Consider the following 22,062-nt stretch of genomic DNA (forward strand, 5'->3'; position numbering starts at 1 on the left):
TGTATTCAGAAAGGAAACAAGGGAAATTCCCAGGTTTACCCTCATCTGAACGTGTAAAACGAGAAAAATCCTGGAACTAGAGAAACATAGCAACACATTAAGGATCAGGGGTTCCATAGGAGTATCTGGCAAACAATTAGAAAACCATTTCATTACTGTATGAGAATTGAGCATTAGTGAGTGCTATTCCCACACCATGCAAATCAAAAATACACCCCATGAGCACACCTTGCATTCATGGCCCAGCATCATCCTGAAATGCAGATCGTCTTTTATGACTTTTCTTGTTTGCGAGTCAGTATGCGGTAGGGTGATCACACTACTCCAGACCATTATGGACACAGTATCCAGTACTGAACTTTTGACCTACAAACCATTGATTTTAGATGTGCTAGTCTTAGTACTTCAATAGAAGTAAAACAAGACTAGAACACCAATGAAGCATTAGTTTATCAAATGAAATTCTATGACTGGAAACAGTGTCTGTAAAGACCTGGAGGTAGGTGGTCACTCTAGTGAGTGGTGATCTAAGGAGAAGATGGCTCTACAGATACCTCCTATACACTTTCTCTGCCTGTAAAGAATATAAAGGTGAGTGCCCTAATACTGGCACAACTTACTCCCTCTCTCCCTATATGTTGAAGTAAAGGCGGAGGCTAATGACATTAGCTGACAAATAAAGGGCATGCATGAGGTCGGAAACTTGGACTTGTTTAAGTAACTTTGATGCAAGAAGTAGGGAGATTCTGTAGCCCACATAGCAAACATAAGTTGTGGTCAAACAAGCATGTGGTAAGCAACCTGGCAACCAAGTGTGTAGTGTTTACTGTCATCCACAGCACACTTAATTTTACAGTACAAATCATAGAATCAACGAGGTACGTAAATAAACACAAACTTGCATCAAGAAAGCATCCTGGTAATTTATTAAGTGCTATTTCTAGCGCAAAATTAAAAGCAGTCACCCAAATGAGGAGGAGTCATGTTTCAGTGCAATCAGTTAAGCTGGACAGTTTCATCAGGACAAAAAGAGAAAGGACTCTCTACTTACAGTCCCTGTTTGAAAGTCAAGGTACACTGTTTTCAGGTAGGTAAAAAATGGCACAGTCACATCAAAAACAATGAATTCTAATTAAAACAAAGGAAAACCTATGTGTGTGCATGATGTAAAAAAATACTTACCAAATCTATGAACCTAGCTTTAAAATTAATAATTTAGACTTAAAGATTGCATAGCGTACACAATCAAATGTTTAGTCAACCTTAGTACAACGTGGGACTGTCTTGAATATTATTATGTACAGTAATGTGATGTTTTCAAGGGACAATCTATGAGCATAAGCTTCATGGCAGAAATCAACGCCCATCCATATATTTCAGACTTACTAAATCTATAGATGGAAATGTAGTATTAACATTCAGAATAGGTTTACATCTATTGTGTTCCTAACGAGAGGGTGTAAAGTTTTTCAAGAAGGTGAGTGTATTTGCAGCTGTGATGCAGACGTATAGACAAGTGTATACATTTACATATATTGTTGGATTGTTTACATTTTCTGTATCAAAGACGTTGTTTTTTCAAAACCAATCTTAATTAAATATAGGGTAAACTCTTGCATACAAGCAGTGGAATTTTTATTTGCTATGCAATTTCAAATGTAATCTGTCCTGTGGGAAATTCATATCACCAGGCTCTATCATCTGTGCTTCAGGTTTCCAGCAAGTAACGTCCATTTGCCTAACTGGTGTTTAAATAGTGCCGCTGCCAATCATGACCTGGAAGCCCCACGCCTTAAGCTTAAGCGTCTCTGTAAGCCACTGCGCCCCAGCTTCCAAAGGCCGGTCAGCTACAGTCCTAAAGAATGACTGCATGAATGTTCAACAACACGTCTCAAACGCCCCATTGCCTGCTGATTCTTGACAGTCAGAAAAGTGAATCACCATTTTAACCAACACAAAGAGGGCAAATGGGGAGTATTTAAATACCCAACCTGCATTACCCTCAAAAGTAATCAAACACACAAAGAATGCGGGGGTCTGATCAAAGTAATCAATAACTGGATCATGTTAGTACTGTGTGAAGAAGAAATAAATCTGAATTTAAGGATGGAATCCGTCACCCACCTTTGGGTGGCATGCTTCATCATCGGATTCCTCCTCATACCACTTACAAAGTGTATTAGTGGTCTGGGTTACAACTCTCCCAGGATTAGAAAGGAGCTCTTGAATGGTTTTGGCGAGGTTACACCAATGAGGGCTATGTGGTGTAGGCACGCAGATTGCAACAGAGAGCAGTGGAAGTGAGGTTAAAAATGGCTCTCATCGGACAATCTCCTGACTTTGATGAGTGTCCCACGGGGGGAGCACAATAAAAAAAGGGGAAAGGGGACATGACTTCACCCTGTACGTGACAATGGGGTCAACATGTTTCTCCCAATCTTACTGACCATACAAGGAGGTGTATGGCATTCATCAGGACCTAAATTCTGAACCATATATCTCTGCAGGTTAAAGTGCGCTAAAGACATAACAAGAATACAATAAAACAATAGTACAAATGCTGGTCCACACTCAATTTGGCTTAACCCTTGTTGCCAACATCTGTAAAGCTTTAAATCACAAAAACATATATTTAATGACAGAGAAGAAACATTCAGGTTAATGCAATCAGACATGCTTTTGAATATTGTACTGAAGTTAGTATGTTCTCAGTGCCTTACTGCCAATTGTTTACTTAGAGCTGCTGCATGTTTCTAATAGTCAATAATTTTGGAGCAGTTCAGTTTTAGGTAAAACTAAAATTGGGAATCTTTGGATTCTCTCATAATGCAGTAATCCACTTGGAATCCTTTGCTTCCTCTAGGAGCTCCTGTAATCTCTTAGTTGGTTCTTGTCTAAGATTTGGGCCATTGTGATTCTGGATTCTACAACATACCAGGAGGGGTGTCCTTGGCAATTATGGACCGCTAACAGCCATTTGCGTTGTAGACAAGATCGGTTTTACCTAAAATTCATAAACCCCAACGATCCCCTCCTGGTAGACCTGTTGTGTCTTTGTTCCAATTCACCGATTTTTTCTGATTGCATTTAAAATATTTCTCGCGGCAGTACCAGGCAGGAAGAATGTATGTTGGTATTGGTGCCATAAATAGGACGAAGCTTACAACGTACTAATTCAGTGGTTCTGTTGAGGAAGCGCCTCTGGTCATAGGTTTCTTATGGCTTAGCCTTGTGCTGAGGCCCTACTGTCAGAAACCTCGCTGTTCTACTGCCCCTAAAGGAGGTGGAGGGACCCCATTATTGGCAGGATGGTAGCCAAGCCAAATGACAGCAGCACTCACGTTCTGCAAATTTTAAGTGAGCTTCTAAAACTTCATCAGTGGCTCTGGGTACGGCTTGCCATTTCCTAGCCCCAGAGGCCACGTGAACCACCTGCTTACACTTGTAAATGATTATAAGTTTAGGGTAGTCGTCAGCAGCTGCGGCCAGCACGGATTACAGGGGAGCGGAGGGGGGAGCACATATTAAAGAATAAAATTAAAAACGTACCTTGTTGCCGCTTCCTCGCCACGTCTCTCCTCCGTAGTCCTTCCTCGATGGCCTGAACAGGAAACACACCCAGGCTCCCAGTCAGCCAATCACTATGCTGTCTTAGCAGTGTTGTGATTGCTCTGAGCGCCGTGCTTCTGCGCTCAGATGCTGACTGGGAGCCTGGGCATGTTCTCCACGCAGGCTGTAATGCAACCTGCATGGAGAACATGCAAAGTGCCCAAGACTGTTTGGCTGGCTCGAGAGGGCCGGCTAAGCAGTCATTGCGCACTTAGGAGATGGCTACCACTCCTCCCCTGCCCCAGCCCGCTCACGCAAAGCTGCGGAAGTAGGAGAAAAATAAAATTAAAATAATGCAAGGTATTATCATGTTATTTTCCCTTTATTTCACTGCTAAAAAGCAGTGAGGCGAAAATCCTCCGCCTTAGCGGAGGAGCCGCCACTGGTCGTCAGACCGCAGAATATTTTAGTTTACCTACCAACAGCGATTCCTGTCTCCGTGTTAGGGTCAAACATAGGTGGCGCATCAAATGGATGTAACCAAAGTCTGTTCTTGATGGAGCAACGAGAAATATTGCCCTGACCATTTACGGGTAAATCTTAATTTCCCAGGGTCTAGTTCTTCCTCCTGGTTGTAACGCATTCCACTCAGTCTGATCCAAACTGCGCTGGCCTCTCTCCTGGGTGAAGCCCTAATGAGTAAAGAAGCCTTGGCGAGGAAAAACGGGACACAATATAAGATTCCCAGTAAGCTATCGGTATCAGGACCTTCCTGTTCACTAGTATGCAGATGAATGCATGTGAATTGAGTTGCCATATGTTGAGAGGGAGCCTTAGTGAGGCAACAGCGGCCCCTCATGGCTGAATCCATATTTTTGAACTATACTCGCGGTTGTGTTTGTGTTAAAATAACTAGATAATTTAAGTTGTTTTGCCTGGCAGCAGCACCGATTGGGAGGAGGGCAGCCATTAACCTCCATGGGTTATTAGGTCTGGCTTGACAGTGCAACTATCACTTGACCTTTTAACCTACACCAGTATTATTCTACAGTTATTTGCTTCCTTAGAAATAAAAATGTATTACCATGCTATTTACGTTTAATGCTTCACATTACCATGCATCATTCCTTTAAATCCAGACCTGATGGCATTGTTAATGCTTGTTAGTGGATGCAGACTCTCCTTTCCACATCCGGGCAACAAGCCTCAAAGCTGCTAAAAGTGGTAATAAGCAAATAGCCTACAATTTATGGGAACATTAAAGTTATTATGGTGCTTTCACTATCGTTCCACAAAATTACAAATGCAGTGTGCTAGAAAATACCTTCATCCGGGTTATATCTGAAGCATTTTAGAATTTCTCCATCATCCACTATAATAGTATCAACCATGTGTAGTAACTTAAAATATTTCAAATTCACAAATCTTAAAACACCAGTTATCCCTTGTAATCATCATCGATGTCTTCATTTGCCTTCCTCTTCTACAAGTCTTCAACTCCTCTTGCCCCTGCTAAAAAACCCATGTTTAAGAACATTGACATATTTAAAGGCATCAACCTTGAAGAAAATGCCTGATAAGAACATGTAATGGAGACAGATACTGGGTCCATGAGCCATCACGCCCATATGAATTTCATGATAGATTGAGCACTCTGGGTTTTTTCTCACCAGCAACGGTAGAGCAAGCAAAGAAAACAATTATCTGATGTCCAGTGAGAGAAAGACCTCCAGTATAAGTCTAGCTTTTGCCATCTGATTTCCAGTTATAGAAAGTCTAGAGTTTAAGTGTAGCTTTCACAATCTGATGTCCAGTGAGAGAAAGTCATCGATTTTAAATCTAGCTTTCCCTGGTGCAGCTGTAACTCTAGTCAATCAATGCACACAGAAAGGCATCTGTATTAACCCTGGGCGTATTTCGTGTAGTAGCGCTACGAGTAGCTACGCGAAGTGCACTTCGCACTACGTGAGATACGCATACCACTACGCGGACTGCGTAGTGCGCTGTTCGCGATGATTGCACAGTGCCAGATGCTTGTCCGCACTGTGCAATCATTGGAAACGGCATCTTGCACTGTGCGAGCTGTCGTTTTCTGCCGCTCGAGTAGATTTTTACTCAAGCGGCAGCTTTCTCAACGCGGACTGGTAGTTTCTCATCGCGAGCGGTCACGAGCATACGCGACCACTTGCAATGAGAAACCTGACCTCCCCATGTTGAGAATCTCGCCGGGAGGTTTATTTTCCACGCTCGAGATCGGCAACTTGATGTTGCTGATCGGGAACGAGGAAAAAGTCTCGCCGGGATGTCATTTTGCTCGCTCGCAGTTGCCAACTTGACGTTGAGGACCGCGAGCGAGCAAAAAATGCCAACTACGCTACACGATTTTGCACTGTGCTACGTGCAATTCACGTAGCTCGAAGTAACACAAAATATGCAAACTTCACGAGCGTAGCGTAGTTGTCCGCCCAGGGTTAATCTGTATTCAAAGACTCCAGTCGAATTTTCTGTTCTGCATTCTCTGTGCCTTAATGAGCTCCTCTGTTTCTAGAACCTAGCCTCAGCTTATCTGTCAAGGTCTGCTAGGATGAAGAAACAGTTTTTCAAAAATCTGTTCTGAATTCCCTGGGCAGTTATAAAGGGTGCAGTGGGCTCTTGTGGAACATCAGTAGCCTGTGGTGGGACTCTCTGACCTCCACCTGCCATTCCATGATTTTTCTGAAGAATCACTTGGCAAACTCTTCATTCCAATGGGGCTAAATAAAACGACAGAGATGCATTCTCTGTTGGCACCTTGCAGGATCAGAAACTAGAATGTCTGGAGCTATAAAGTATTCTGCAAAGAGGTATAATGCCAATGGGCTGTGAACCCACATCAGTGTCAAGTTGTGTGTGCATTGTGAGCCTGAAAAAGGAGATATCACAAAACCAGACCTAGTGGTCCCAGCTGTCTTCAGGGTCTTGTGCACCTTCATTGACTCCCAAAGTACTCTCACAGAAGTGTTAATGGATAAATAAGCCAAATGACTGGGTTGGACAAATCATGCTTCCAAAATAAGGATGGGCATTAGCTTCAATAGTGGCTTCTCCATCCCTGCGAGCCCTGGATGCGGAAAATAAGATCTTGCTTGGAGCAGACGTGTGCCCTGATAGAGATGAACAAGCATTGAATGAAGATGGGTTGTTGCTCACTGAGCTAAGGGCCTCGTAGAGTATTGTATTATATTGTAATTGCATTTATATAGCGCTTACTACCTCTGACGAAGCGGCAAAGCGCTTTTGCGGAGAGTAGCATGCTACTCGAGAACCCATAAAGGATTAGTGTTGAGTTAGTATAGTGAAATATGAAAGTAATATGAGTGGTGGATAGGTTAGTCAGTTATTTGGATTCAGAAGGATAGAGGGATAAAAGAGGGAAAAAAGGTTTGCATTTATATAGCGCTTGTTACCCCTGATGAGGTGTTAAAGTGCTTTTTTTCAGCGAGTAGCACGCTACTCCTGAACCCATAAAGGATTAGTGGTGAATTAGTATAGTGAAATATGAAAGTAGTTTGAGTGGTTGATATTAGTCATTTATTTGGATAGAGAAGGATAGCGGAGTGATAGAAGAGGGAAACAAGGTTTGCTTTTATGTAGCGCTTGTTACCCCTAATGGGGTGTTAAAGCACTTTCTTGGCGAGTAGCAGGCTACTCCGGAACCCATAGGGATTAGTGGTGAATTATGCAGTCAATCCCACAAACCCAGTCAAGGACCTCAAAGCAAACTATCATCTCAAGCACAACTTTAGCTATTGATTTCTCCAGATGTACCCACGGGGTTACATTTGATGTACCAAGTTCTAAGCACCCCTCAGAATGTCAGATACCACATTGACTTTTCCTACATGGAACACACTCCAAATGCAATCACTCAACCCTAGTTCTGCCAGTACCATAGAGTCGAAGGCAGTGCTATTGAGCCACACTAGTGGTAGTTCAGTCCTACAGAAGTGAATGACAGATGCAACACCATACCCTGGGGGATTCTGGAAAAAAGGGCGTTATCTCTAGATTGCACCTCCTACACTGTAGAAGAAAATCGCCATTGTTGCTGCTTGCTTTCTCATTATATATGTTTAGTGGGTAGTCGGAAGATGCCGGCAAACAGGCTTTCATGGTCTTGGAGAAACGAAGGATGGTATGTATTGCCAGTCTGCTCCCAACCTGCGCCGGTGATCAGAATTCTTAGGACAGTCCTATATCTTATTATAAATCTGACAAGGGGGAGGTCACATTTGGGCCAGCTGCCTATGCGACTTTGGTTTATTGTATGCATAGTGTATGGGATTTCTGTGCGTGTGCCATGGAGAAAGCTGAACTGTGTCAGTTTCATTCTTGTGTTGATGAAGGCTTTATTGATTTGCCCACATTCCTTCGCATCCTACTGGTTTGTATCTGGGACATAGGGTTGGGCTTCTACAACCAAAGTGAATCTGCTACTTCGGAACAAGTATCCCATGCTTACACAGCCTCTCTCCTTCCACGTGCTACGGTAATGTCCGTGGCACATCTTTTATTTTACCATTTTCTAAAACAGGTGCCACGGGTGGGAGGCCAGGCTTACAAGGATTGACAAGTTCCAGTCAGTTTATGTGATCTGACACATTCTCTAAAAGTGAGCAGATTTTTAATTGTAAGGAATTATGTCCCTGTTTATTTCCATTGTACCCCTGTCTGAAATATATGGCTTGAGAATTTCTTAAGAAAGCTATGAAACAACGACTTGGCGCATCCAGACATGAGCAATCACGGGGAAAGAGAAATACATTTCTGCTGAGCAGAAAGCTTTCAGTGGGTACACACGTTTTACAGATCTCAATAGTGGTGTAACAAGAGTGCCAGAGACTCTAATGGAAGTTGGCTCCCTCAGTCCTGACTTTGGTAGTAAAAGACAGCTTTAATTGAGATACCTCTTGCCTTGGTAGCACTGCACCGGCTGTGGATCTTTTCTAATTACTTACAGTAATTCCATCACTCTGAGTCTATTCTTCATGGTTCCATTGTTCACTGATTGCGGGGGACCCTCTCAATAATTGAACATTGCAATGATGAAATAGACGTAGATGTAACAATAATAATGCCCATCGATCATGTTATATATACATAGAGGCATCAATGGCCAGGGGGCATCACGTCTGTTGACCGGCTTTCAAGTTGAAATATAAAGTCCTTCCCTGGTTCCTCTCTCATTAATGACTCTCTAGAGGAGAGATTGAGGCCAGCAAAAATTAGTGTGTGCAAGAAGCCTTTAGAACAAGCATGGGTGGATACAGGCTGCACAGTGTCACTGTTGGGACCGGTTCCAGTGGGTAAGGGCACTAGTAAAGCATGCAAAGGCTGCTGCCAGTCATAGCACTAATGCAGTCAGTGCCTCTTGAAGCAGGAAGAGCCACGCCCCTAAGGGAAGGCAGAGGTGCAGTACATAACACACAGATGTGGAGATGGTGCCTGTGGAAGAGGGCATAGACTGAACCGAGGCATCTTCAGATTAGGTGCAAGAGGAAGCTGCTAAGGCCTCTGCTTATTATATTTCGAGCTACAGTACCAATTAGGACAAACCGAGCAGTTGATGCTGGCCCCAGGAATACAAAGCTTAGCCCTAGTAATGTTTTATGGCTAAGCGACCAGTAAGGGTCTTTAGTAGAATTATTTACAAACATGCAAATTGTTGAAATCAAGGCTGCGTTCTATCTTCGAATTTATTTGCACTATTCTTGGAAAAACATTTGTTTACAGCATATTAAAGCTTTTCCACTAAAATTGTTATGTTAAAGCACACGCACACCCAAGGCTTTCATGGCGCTCTATGAGAAGGAGAGCACGGACAGCACTACTCCTGATATGCCTGCTTGAAGAGCCAGGATTTTAACGGTATCCTGAAACACATGTAATCTTGTCTCTGCCCTTAAAAAATATCAGGCAAAGAATTCCAAAGTGTAGGGATGTAAAAGGAAAAACTTCTGCCACCCCCACATCCTCCCCATGGATTTCTAAATCCTCGGCTGGGGATTGTCAACCGATTTTTGACTGATATTCAGAAAGTACAATTGGGCAACAGTTTGCAAGCCTTTTTGCCAAAACGTTTGGTGCCCAACTATTAAGGTCTTTAGAAATGAGACACGGAACCTTTATTTGTGTGTGCTCTGTTACAGCCAGCCAGTGGAAGTGAGCCGTCAAAGAACACGGTAAAGCCTAGGCACGGCCAGAACGAGTCATGCTGCCACATTCTGCACTACTTGCAGCTTTCTGACCAAGTGCTGAGCTAAGTAAGGAACAGCCCATTAGCATAGTTCAGTCCTGACATGACAATGGCCGTCACATGTAGCTTTTTTCTGCTTCAGTTAAAAATGGAACATTTTCTGCAAAATGCGCAGTTTATTGAAGCAACCTTAGAGATCATTTTTTAACTGTAAGAGATCCATCAAGTTTAACACCTAAGTTATTGACTACAGGGGATATTTCAAGAAATAGGCCTAATTGGGAATGCAAAAAAGTGGGCTGCCATAAATTGGGATTTCCATTGACAACTAGGGTCTCTGTCTTTTCTGCGTTCAGCGTTAAGCGGGCGAAGCCCCAGATAAAGGTAGTAATATGCTAGAAAGTCTCATGATTGTTAGACAGGGTTGTTAGACAGTCCTAACAATCTGGGAGCGTTCCTTATACATATACATTTTGAGGCCTATGGTTTGCCAAAGATTTAGTCAGCAGTGCTATGTACATATTGAAAAGGTATGGCAACAAGAAAGAACCCTGCAGTACTCCATATGTACCAAAGATTCTATTCATCCTATTTTATTATTTTATGCGGATAACCTAGTGGCTGTGGATTAATTACTCATTGGTCTGCAGAGACAATTAGATGAACTCAGTAGTTACTGCATTTAAATCATCTCAGAAATTGTGGGTTTTAGCCTTCGGCAGGAATTGGTTCTCATATTCTTCGCACTTAGACCCTGCCAAACTAGATTCTGTAAATTAGTATAAGAATGTAAGCATTGTTTTTACCAAGAGCTTCTGATGGAAATATCATTGGCGAGCCACAAGCAAAGTGTGAGCTTTGGATTATGAATGGATTGTATTGCTTTAATCACCAGTATGGAGGCTATACTTTACAGCCTCTGCTGAAGGCCTATTGACATCAAAAAATACCCCCCTTGATTTTATATTGCATTGCAACATTAATTTTATATCATACTGTGAACTGTAATGCATTTGAAGGCGTTTTGCTGGAAAATGGCCCTTAGGTTACCAATAACAGCTCATAATGAAGTTGCTATGATAAATTTGGGTTAAGGAAGCCTTCCCCAACAACCAGAAGCAATGGGGGTACTTTTCATGAGTCAGATTTTGTAAAGTCTCTTACAGAATTGTAATCAAGATAATGAGCTTTTCCTATATCCAAGAGACTGTAATTGAATACATAGAAGGCCAGATAAACTGTTCTGTTGATTGTTTAGTTGTCCCGAATTCAGATACTGAGGTCTTTATATATTCTATCTATTTTAATGAAATATGGTATTCGAGAAGATTGTGAAATTGCTTTAATGTGTGATATTTTTTGACTACCATGATGAATTAAATTAATGAATATTTAAGTTGTGTCTAAAAGTTCTATGAATATTAATTTTGTATATTAAACTTAGTTTGATTGATTGATCGAACTATTTTCTTAATTTAATAATCACTCTCGCCTCCCCACAATTACCTGACCATTCTGTTATATCTGACCCTCTTTTGTGGTGCCTGCTTCCCCATTTCACAGGCAAACAGAGGAGAGGCTCTCCATATTATCAGTTATGTTTTACTGCCCTACCTTATCCTTAAACCCCAACCTCTCCCGATCTAGCAGCTGGGCAAGTCAAGTATCAACTATTGAAGAAAGTGAAACTATAAAGTCTTTTTGGTTCCCAACTTTGACTACAACCCCATCAGGAGCTGCTAATGCACCACAAGCAGTCAGTGACAAACCCTGTCTCTCAAAATATTATCTTTGTTGCAAAGGCATACCTGAACTGCTCAGGACAAGATATACTCTTCTGAACTGCTGTGCCGTAACACTTGACTATTTTATGTTAATTCAGGTCTTTAATCCAGAAGGAGAGTTCCTGCTGAAGTTTGGCTCCAATGGAGAAGGAAATGGGCAGTTCAATGCGCCAACGGGAGTAGCCGTTGACACCAATGGAAACATTATAGTTGCCGACTGGGGAAATAGTCGAATTCAGGTAACAGTAATTCACAATTAATATTGGTTGGTTTTGTTGAGATCCTTTGTGAAATGAGTTGTTGGTTGCACTCCCGTTCTTTTTTGTAAGTCTTCAGTTCATACAACTCCTTAATCACTTTTAGACACTCCCACGGGCAGTTCTCAGCCCTGCCAAGTGCCAAGCATCGAGTGTTAGACTTACACATTTCAGTGCCTGATCCTGCACTACCACACTGAAATGCATAATTCACGTGTTAGCTATCTCCTCTTACTCTGTCTGCATCTCTACTTTCCATATGCTCCAGACGCTCCCAGCACTAGCTCTGATCTGCTGCTGTCAGTCTGCAGGTGGCCCACACTATGGCCGTAAGAGGCAGGTCGAAGTGAGGTAAGGTTGCAATGAGGACAGCACAGTCTGTGTAGCTTGTTGAGGCAAGCCACCTTGTCTCCTTCTGTGCTGTGATTGGATCCCTAGGCGTTATAGGAACTGGCCCTTGGTCACAGTTCAGACAGCTTCAGCTTCCCTTTTCAATGCTTGGAGAACGCAAAATCAAACAGCTCTGCTGGGTGTATGGAGAGATGTCACGATTATGGCAGAAAAGAGGGGATAAAAGGACTAAGTTTAGGTGCTACTCAGTGCACGTGAGCAGTAGAGGGGCACGTGAGCAGCAGAGGCAGTGGAGGCGGAGGTAGAGGAGGTAGAGGCGGCGGCGGAGCGGAGCAGCGGGGGACCAGAGGTCTTCGAAAAGCGGCGAGCCGCAGCCGAGAGGACGCTCTCCCTGCTTGTTGTTTGTTGGCAGCGGAGGCAGAGGGGGCGGTGGAGCGGCGGAGCAGCGGGGGGTCGAGGAGACATCGAGAGGCCCTGCCGCGAACCGCGATTGGGAAATCGCTCTGCCTGCTCATTGCCACTGACGGATGCGCTGTGGAGGGGGCCAAGCTGAGGGGCCAAGCTGAGCCTGGATGGCGGGATTGCTACAGAGTTGCAGACGACACCGTTAGTAGATTGTGCAGTTAGCGACTGTTTTTTTTTTTTTAGCCCCCACCTGTAGTCCATACATCTTCCAAAGACAGAAAGACATTTTACATTTTACATTTTCCAGCTTTCCCAACAAGATTTTTTAATTCCATTTGGGACAGGCCTATGCGTCTTTATCTTCAAACAAAAACTGCAGGCAATTGAATTAAAAACTTTCAAGACACTGCATTGCCTCTTGCAACATTGTGGCAGTGATCTTTCGTACTGGTCCTGGGAGTGAGGCGGAGCCACGGGCAGCAGGAGCGGTACAATCCTGGTACAATCCCTACGTGTAACCCCACGTGGGGAACACTGGGCCAAGACGGGCCGTCTGAAGCTGTGAGAGGCTGGGCTGGGCCGTGGCACTTACGGCATACGATAGGACGATTGAACGTAAGGTTACTACTAACTGGTACCAGTACTCACAGCCTTACACTGAGGCGTATTGCTATAGGCTGTTTTTCCGGCTGCCGTAGGACATTAATGCCTTTTGTGGGCCTAGGAGGATACTCACCGCTTTCTACCTTCTCTTGCTGTGTTATGTATCTCTCTCTCTACTAGTAGCGCAGAGAGAGGCAGGTTGTTGTGGTTTAGCAACACGCAAACCTGATAGAGTTGAAATCAAAGGCGACAGGATTAGGCCTACATTTCATTATATTTTTCACTATCATTTATATTATTTATATTTATGGATAATTAGTTGTAATCCTTGTCATTTTGGTATCGTTATAGTTCGGGCCGTGTAGCATGAGTAAGCGTAGGCTTGGAGCATGTCTGGGCGTTGCAGGCACACTCTATGCCTTTCTTAGTAGGGCAGAAACAGTATTACAACATGAGATTCAACTTACTGAACGAAGGTTATCATTAGAGCCCCAGCTCCCCCTTACTAGTATAGAGGCCACGATCCATCCCTTGCTTGATCATTCCGATGAGTCAAATTCCCATTATAGTCTTCATAGTCAGCTTGGTAACTCTCCCCTTGCACATGTTGATTCTCTTGTCGAATTACCAGGGCTATCTGTACCCCTTAGTCCGGAGAGTGGTCTTCGACCCAGAAAAATTACAAGAGGGAAGAAGCCCAATCAGATTAATATCAGCAAACCACCGTTAAAAAAAAGAAAGGCACGAGGTCCCTCCAAACTTATCACTCAGGCCCCTGGACTAGTTAAATGCAAGAGTGTTGTGGAGAAGTGTGGCTCAATGGTTAGAGCGGCAGACCCTGATGCAGAGGTCTGGCCCGGGACCAGGGTTCAATTCCCGCCTCGGCGGGTCTTGGGCTCATAATTCCTCGGACCCGATTTCTCGCCTCGGTGCCTATTCTAATCATGGGTCCCACGCTGCAACTCTGGGCAATAGCTTGCTTAATCTCCACAACGGCCCCAACAGCGCTGGGATGCTTGGCTTCACCCTGGGGATGCCCAGGAGTGGACATTTCACAGGGAAAAGCCAGGAAGGGTTCCCTAGCGGTATGAGTACAGCGCCGGGAAACCCCGGAATGGGGTAGCTGTGCGCTATATAAGTACAAACACATTTATTTACATTTGTTACAGGGAATGTTGGTAGTCAGGTAACCATCAACTCGCCAATTAATGTGCAAACCAACTTATGTCCTGCTCCCACTCTGGGTACTACTGACCATCCTCAACGGCTAATTGAGGATGAGCTATGATCACGGCTTGAAGCAAAACTCACTAGTCTGCTGGACCCCCTTTTTCTTAAACTGACATTGATAGACGAAAGACTCACGAAAATAGAGCAGGGAATTTTTAGCGCTTCCAGTAATAATTTTGGTGCACTGCCAAAAGGTGGGTCGAACACGCACACGCATATGGCAAGGGGAAGTGATAAGGTTCCCACTACTAAACCAAACAGTTCCAGAAGTATAATAGGGTCAGCTGATGAGTCTATTCGAACGATTAATCCACTCCAGGGTGGTATGTCTCAGTCTGCAGCGATGCCTGAGGGGATAAGTAAATCTAGTGATCAGACCCTCACAATTATTTACTGGTAATGCCCTGAGTGTACGAATGCCACTTCACCTCCCCCCGAATCTTACCCATATACAGTTGTTCTGGCCAATGCTCCAGTGATATCTTCCAACACCATGGAGCACTGGTCAACACTAAGGAATAAGGCCCTGCATTATTTAAGTACCAGGGTTGGCCTAAATGATCACCTTTTTACAGAATTCAAAATGGCTCGGTGAGTATCTTGGATCGGGAAAACTCATAAGTCTCTAGGTGGTGACTGCGTGGTCCTAAATTAGAGCATGATATCAATATCCTTCCTTTGGGGTATTTCTACCAGCCAATTTGGGATCCATGGCACAGGGTCAGAAAGGGACCATCTCCTTTCCTTGGGCAATCTGGTAAACCTGTTCACACGGGCAACCGTTTTGAAATACTTGCTTCTTTGGAGGATATTGATTGACTTAGTAGATCTAGTCACTCTGCCATGAATGATGTTCATGTTCGTATGGGAAGTAGGGTGTCTGATTTAGATTTATATAAACGTGTAGAGCTTTTCCAATCTGGGGCTGACGTGGAGTTAGGGGTCAGGTTTGAATGTGGTAATAGTCATCTGAGGGACGATCTACAGATTGGGTTGAAAATGAGTTTGGCAGCTGATAGTGAGGGGGGTCCTACTATAGTTCAGCTGGTAGGACCATCCCCACACACCATAGAATCCGGTCTGGAAGGCCTGGGTAATGTTATGGTTCCCCCTGTAGCAGTAGTTTCTAACGTCAAAGCCCCGTAGAATTTAAAATTCAACCTATACATAGTCTCCTGGAATATAGCGGGTTTATCCACAAAAACCCCCTCACAAGAGTGGGTAAATTTCATTGAAAAATACGACGTTTGGCTATTCCCGGAAAAATGGTCCCTGGATCCAATATACCAGCCGGGGTTTTTTAATTTTTCAAAGGGAGCTTTAAGGGGACAGAAAGGTAGAACCATGGGTGGACTTACATGTTGGATCCGACAGCATGCAGGTATCAAGGCTGAGGAAATTTTTATTGACTGTCCAGATATTATGGTTATCCGGCTTCGGCTGGCATCAGAGCCAGACATAGTGATTATTAATGTATATGCAAGGGGAATGCCAGGTGCAAGAGAATCGAATACAGTTACTATCCTCGACAGCTTAATTGGTAACAATAGGGGCCGTAGTAATTTGATAATAGGAGGAGATTTTAATTGTTCTTTTGAACCACTGGATCATGAGGACGGCAACCTTAGTGCTGAGGAGGATGCACAGTGGAACATTCCGCAATTAGATTTGTGCCCAATTAATAAATGGACTGAGGCGGTCTTGCAGCTTAAAGGGATGTGTTTGGAACGGGGTGTGAGGGCAGCCAATGGGAGGACTCATTCAGACAAAAAGGGTTCCCACACCTTTGACAATGGGTTAAGAAGTAGTCGGATAGACTATATTTTTATTAACCTAGAATTTTGGTCAGTCGTAGTGGATATGGAAGTACAGGAACGGAATGAAAGTGACCACAACCCTGGTGCTACCTCTTCATGTGCAAGGCTTATGTAACCCCAGACACCAGCCCACTGAGTTGTCTGCAGTTGGTGTTGTGCTCACTAATGATACTAGGAGAGTTAGATGGGCCAAGGTTATAGATAATAATGGGGATCTTGACCAGATGAAGTTATTGGTCGCCTATTCGATAGCGACCCTCCAATTCTGTGACTCCCAGGAAGATATTAATGCAATGATTCCTCAGGTACATAATGATTTGTTTACGAACCTTAAAAAATTCTTTATTAAAAGTAGTATACCAAGGAAAAAAATATGCCATAGTCCAGCCTCTTGGTACAATAAATCGTGCAGAGAGGCGTATAAGCTACTATCGAGAGCAATTAGATCTAGAGATATGGTAAGCATTAAAAAGGCGAGAGCTGGGTATAAGAAAGCCCAACTTCAGGCTAAGAAGGATTGGGATGTGCAACACTGGCAAGATCTGCTTTCAGCTAGCAATGAGAAAAATATGATCAAATTTTGGCAGCTCGTTAAATGGGGTAGTGGTCTATCAAACCAAATACCAGTCAATTATGTAACCCCTGAGTTGTGGGTCTCGAATTTCGAGGCCCAGTTTACTGCCTCCATTGGTAGCAACGTCACTCTTCAATTGCCCACCCCAACCACCCCTTTGCATTTTACTAGTTTAGAGGTTGCTTCTGTTCTTAAGTTAATCCCGAGAGGTAGGGCCCCTGGACCAGATTGCATACCGGCAGACCTGTTTTTGCATGACAAGGATTCATGGGTTACATATATCCAAGTGCTTGCAAATGCAATAGCAACCGGTGCACCACTCCCAAATACTTGGGTAGGTGCAGAAATCCTTCCGATATTTAAAAAGGGTGACCGTTCCCTACCAGGCAACTACAGGCCGATAAGCCTCATTGATTCCATTCAAAAAATTATTGCTAGACTGGTGTTGGGCAGAATCAAGTCTTGGATTGACGATATGAGCATCTTGTCCCCATTACAAGCGGGGTTCTGCTCACACACCAGTACCATAGATCAAGTTTTTAGATTTATGCTAATCTATTGGAGGGTTGTTATTATTGGAGGGGGTACAATCTATGCAGCGTTCATAGATCTTAAATCTGCTTTTGATTTGGTCCCTCGAACCAAAATGTGGAGTGCATTTGTGGACAAGGGAATGCCATCGGAATTATTGGCTATCTTAGTCAAGTTACACAGTTGTAATTATGCACAGGTTCGCAGGGGAATGTTACGGACAGGTTCCCGGTTTTAAAGGAGGTAAGACAAGGGTGCGTGCTGCCCCCACCCTGTTTTCTTTATTTATTAACAGGGCATTTCAGTATTTTTCTACTTATCACACGGATGCCCCTACACTGGCTGGTATGAAGATACCCCTGCTCATGTTTGCGGACGATACTATGATATTGTCAAAAACTCAAATAGGGCTACAGTCCGCTCTATCCCTATGGTATTTTGCCATGACAACTAGCTAGAGTTTAATGTGGAAAAAAACAAGTTTATGGTACTCCACAAACATAAAGTAATTAAAGGGAGAGTTTTTATAAATAATGTCCTCCTTGAGCAGGCAGAAGTTTTCACATACCTGGGGAATACTTTAGGCCGGAGATTAAATTGGAAGCCTCAGGTAGATATGTTGGCCCTTAAACACGCCCAATTAGCAGGTGTCCTTATCAAAGAACAGAGATTATCACAGACAAAGCCCATTGCCCCTGCCCTAAAGATTTATAATTCAAAAATCAGCTCCTCGGTATTGTATGGTGCTGAGCTATGAGGATTTGTCATCCCTTACGGTTGCACAAAACAAATTTATGAGATCTGTAATAGGCCTTCCGCAATCAACGCCATTATTGCCCTTATATCTGGATTTGGGTTGCCAAGCAATAGAGGACATGGCGCGATTTCGGCTGGTTGCTTTCTGGCGAAGGCTTTGGACTACCCCTGAGTTGTCCTTGTATGCTAATGCACTGCACGAAGTAAGGGGGGCAGACTGTTCACGTAGAATTACATGGCTATACAACATAAAATCCATCCTGATTGATATGGGGATGAGTAGCTTGTGGAAGGATCCTGCCCATAACCCATTTCCACCTAAAAAAGTATATAAAGCATCATACTGGAATATGGTTAAGATCAAGTGCTTTTCAGCCACAATAAGGTCTACTATGTCTAGGCGTTTTTTGGAACTTAAACATGAGACCGAGCTTGAAACTTACTGGGAGGTGATCACTAAACCCCATGATAGGAAGCGGTATCATCAATTTAGGGTGGGTTCCCTCCCGTTAAAAGCATTTAAAAAATGCTGGGACTCAACGTCGGATGATAAATGCTCTACATGCCCAGCACAGATTGAAACAATAGCCCATATCATGTTTGTATGTCTTGCTTACAAGCATCCTAGGATACAATGGATCAAACCTGTTTGCCTCATTATGGGCACTAGATCAAGCATGGAGGCATTAAGGATTTTGAAGAATAATACTCAGGATTCAATTGTAATTGCAGTTGCTAGATTTCTGAGCTGATTGTGGGTTATCCGCACTAAAAATATGAGGGCCCATAACACTAGTCAGGTTTTATATTAATAATTATATTAAGAGTTTGGGCATGGGTTTAGCATAGAAGCATTATGTTTGCTTCGATACATATTTCTGTGTCTAATTGTGTGTTACTTAGTGTGTAAAGTATTTATATATATGATTTTTGGTGGTCTTATGGCCACCATTGCTCTCATGTATATATGTATGTATATGTTATATAAATATATATGTCTATGTATGTGTATATATGTATGTATTATTTTATATTTTCCTATTTTTTAATTATCATGTGTTTTATTTACTGAGGGCCCTTTACTTCTAAATGTTGGTCGTTGACTTTTATACACTTTTTAAATCATGGAATTTTAATATGACCTGTTTTAAAAAAAGTTTGTAACTTTTTGTCTTTTATGATTGATACAATCGAAATAAAGACTTATGACTGACTGACAAGCTCACATAACAGTCTGCCACTGCAAGTCATTGGCATAATTTGAGGTGTAAGTCTCAAACTGGAAAAATACTGCATTTCACTACTATTCTCTATATTCACTGGATTGGATTTAAAAATAAAAGCCAGGCATGTAACAAAAACAACCAGGTGTCAATCCTACTTGCAGTACACAGATAGAGGTGTGTGGCTTTTGATTAGTGTAGATATGTAGCAGCTGTGCGCCATTGCAGCTGTTTTGAAGCTTTTTGCACTTCGTTAAATTGCACCGAAAGAGCTAATTTCAGACATCTGTCTCACTACATGGACTAACTGCTTTGTTCTTCTCATGACACACGGATGTCACACCCATGGGATTAAAATGCCACACATAATCACTCTGGAAACATGAAAATATCACACATGAGCAATCTGAAAACTTGGCAGCTATGAGTTGTAGAAGATAGAAAGACCACTGATTGATTGAGTATATGTCAAACCTTAACTTCCTTCATTCTAAGAACCTAAAAACAACTTACTAAAATATGATTGCATTCAAAATATGAATATGTATAATAATAGTGGTTCCTAATACTGTTTTTGTATGTATGTATGTATGTGATATTTGCATGGTCCAAACCTAGGCAATGGAGTGTCAAAGGCCAACATAGAGTCAGTTCATGATTGGATAACATCAGTTCTGGAGTTGCTTTCTGGGGGAAAGGTTTGCACTGGCTTTAGTAGAGAGAGTTGGTACCAGGCTCTCTTGGTAATTGGTGATGTGTTTCTTGACGGTGAGATTGGTATTTAGGGTGAACCCAAAAGACCTGGCATTAGCGCAACTATTTTCAAATAATTGTTTCACCCTTCGCATAATCACATGTAGGTAGAGGTTGTGGTTTCAAGAAACTCGTTATGTATTATTAGTTTTATTAAGCAGCATTTCTCTTTGATGGACTAAACGTTCTGCAAATTGGCACAGTGGTAGTATGTAAACTAATAACTATGTGTTTCCAATATTCTCAAATCGGAAACATTCGTATGAACTAATTCCAAGACCTAGTTAAATACTATGATTTGGACAGTGTACGTGTGTGATCATGGGTTTCCGAGTTGTGTGGAACTAGTGTGCCTCTGAAAAGTTTCCTTGTGCAAATTTCGCCAGGAAAAACTTGCCAAAACTTGTCAATTGGAAACTGGTTGGCAACAGGGAAAATCTGAATTAATTGGGTGTGCAAACTCCAAAACTGCAGGTTTATTTCTCATTCCAAGCAGGTAAAGTCAGAATGGGGCGATAATACCCTACTGGTGAAGTTCTTTAGGACTTGCCATTGATATTCGTCAGGCGGTATTCCTGCACCAAAATGAAGGCCTCAGAATTTGACAAATGCAGAAAACTCAGGATTTTTGCATGCACGCATGCAGCAGTATTATTTTCGAGCTCGAAACATTTGTGATCTAAAACATAGTTTAAAATGTTAGAAAGAACACTGTAATATGCACGTAATTCTATAGAAATAGCATGAAAAAGGATGGAGGTGGTTGTATAAAGGTATCTAGTCAGCAATCTGACTATTTTGGCAGTCTAACAATCCACTATGGCATTCACATCCGCCAATAGGTTTTGCAAGTTGGAGCAGAGAGCAGGAGTGTTCACTTCTGGCGGAGTAGATAGTGAAGGAAGGGGGAGGCTTTTTAGCCTTCTCATGTCTAAGAGGTCCACCAAAAGTCAAGTTCAAGTTATGGCTTTCATTGAGGGACAAAGTCATACTGCATCCATGTATCCGAGGTTAGTGCTAGCCTTGCCAAGTACCACTCATCAGGGGTTAAACTAACCACTCTAAATGCATTAGTCACACAATTGTAGCGCCCCCACCACCCCATGAGGCTGTTGTATGAGAAGCCGCATTCAAACAACAATCGCACTGACAGTGAGTCTGCTGTGCAGAGAGCGGCTCTGTTAGCACTTGTTTACTGTGCAGTATGTAGTACTTTGTCGGATTGTTCAGTCTTATGCTGTGTGCCCTCTCTGTGTTTCCTTGGCACAGGATGCAGCAGCTCTCTGTGATTAGCTCTCTCCCTCTGCTCACGTTCCATGCGTGTTGCAGTCTAGCTGCGTCGTCCTTGGTTTACCTTTAATAAAGTTCCCTCTTGGACTGTAAAGTGCGGTGAAAGAGGTACCAACGTGGGGTGGTGGATAGCGTTATCACCAAGAACTGGCTGAAGCGACGGACCTGTAGTGGTAAATGATAATTGCCATAGCTGTTTGGCTCAAAACAGTTTATTCCGAGTGTAATCTAAGACCGATGCCTGGTACTATGCTAAATATGAACAGTGCACTAAGGATAGTAGATCCAGGCTGTTTACAGCCCCCACACTCCTTTTATTGACACCTTCGCAAAGCATGCCTTGTTACAGGCGCACCAGAACAGAATTTGACTTTGCCAGAATAGCGTCTTAGGCAGAAAGAAATTTGGAACCCTCGCTGCTGCTGGTAATTGGAATGAGGCAGCAGGGAGGCCCTTTTGTTTTCAGAGGTCAGCCCCTGGCTGATTACATCATAGTTGTGCCTGGCCTCTGAACACATACATTGTGCACCTCCACCAACTCACGAGTCACTCACAGTTTAGTTCCTCACGCTGATGCCAAGTTGTTTGTTAGAGGCTGGGGGGGGGGAGGCGGGGATTAATAGTGTGTGGTAGCAGGGGGTGAGAAGGAGATGGGAGGGCAAGAAGGCAAGCTGATGAAGTGTTAAAAACAGCACCTGCAGCAG

General features: G+C 43.0%; 1 protein-coding gene across 7 annotated transcripts in view; it reads left to right on the top strand.

The window, feature by feature from the left end:
* The window catches only part of TRIM2 (tripartite motif containing 2), a 403,084-nt gene that overhangs the window by 345,289 nt on the left and 35,733 nt on the right, over nt 1–22,062 (top strand). For all 7 annotated transcript variants that reach the window (XM_085641682.1, XM_085641686.1, XM_085641683.1 and 4 more), the window contains one exon: nt 11,667–11,807. In XM_085641682.1, the coding sequence (XP_085497808.1) occupies nt 11,667–11,807 (141 nt within the window). The remainder of the gene's footprint in view (nt 1–11,666; nt 11,808–22,062) is intronic.

This window comes from Triturus cristatus, chromosome 2_2 (genome assembly GCF_964204655.1).
Source record: "Triturus cristatus chromosome 2_2, aTriCri1.1, whole genome shotgun sequence".
NCBI lineage: Eukaryota > Metazoa > Chordata > Amphibia > Caudata > Salamandridae > Triturus > Triturus cristatus.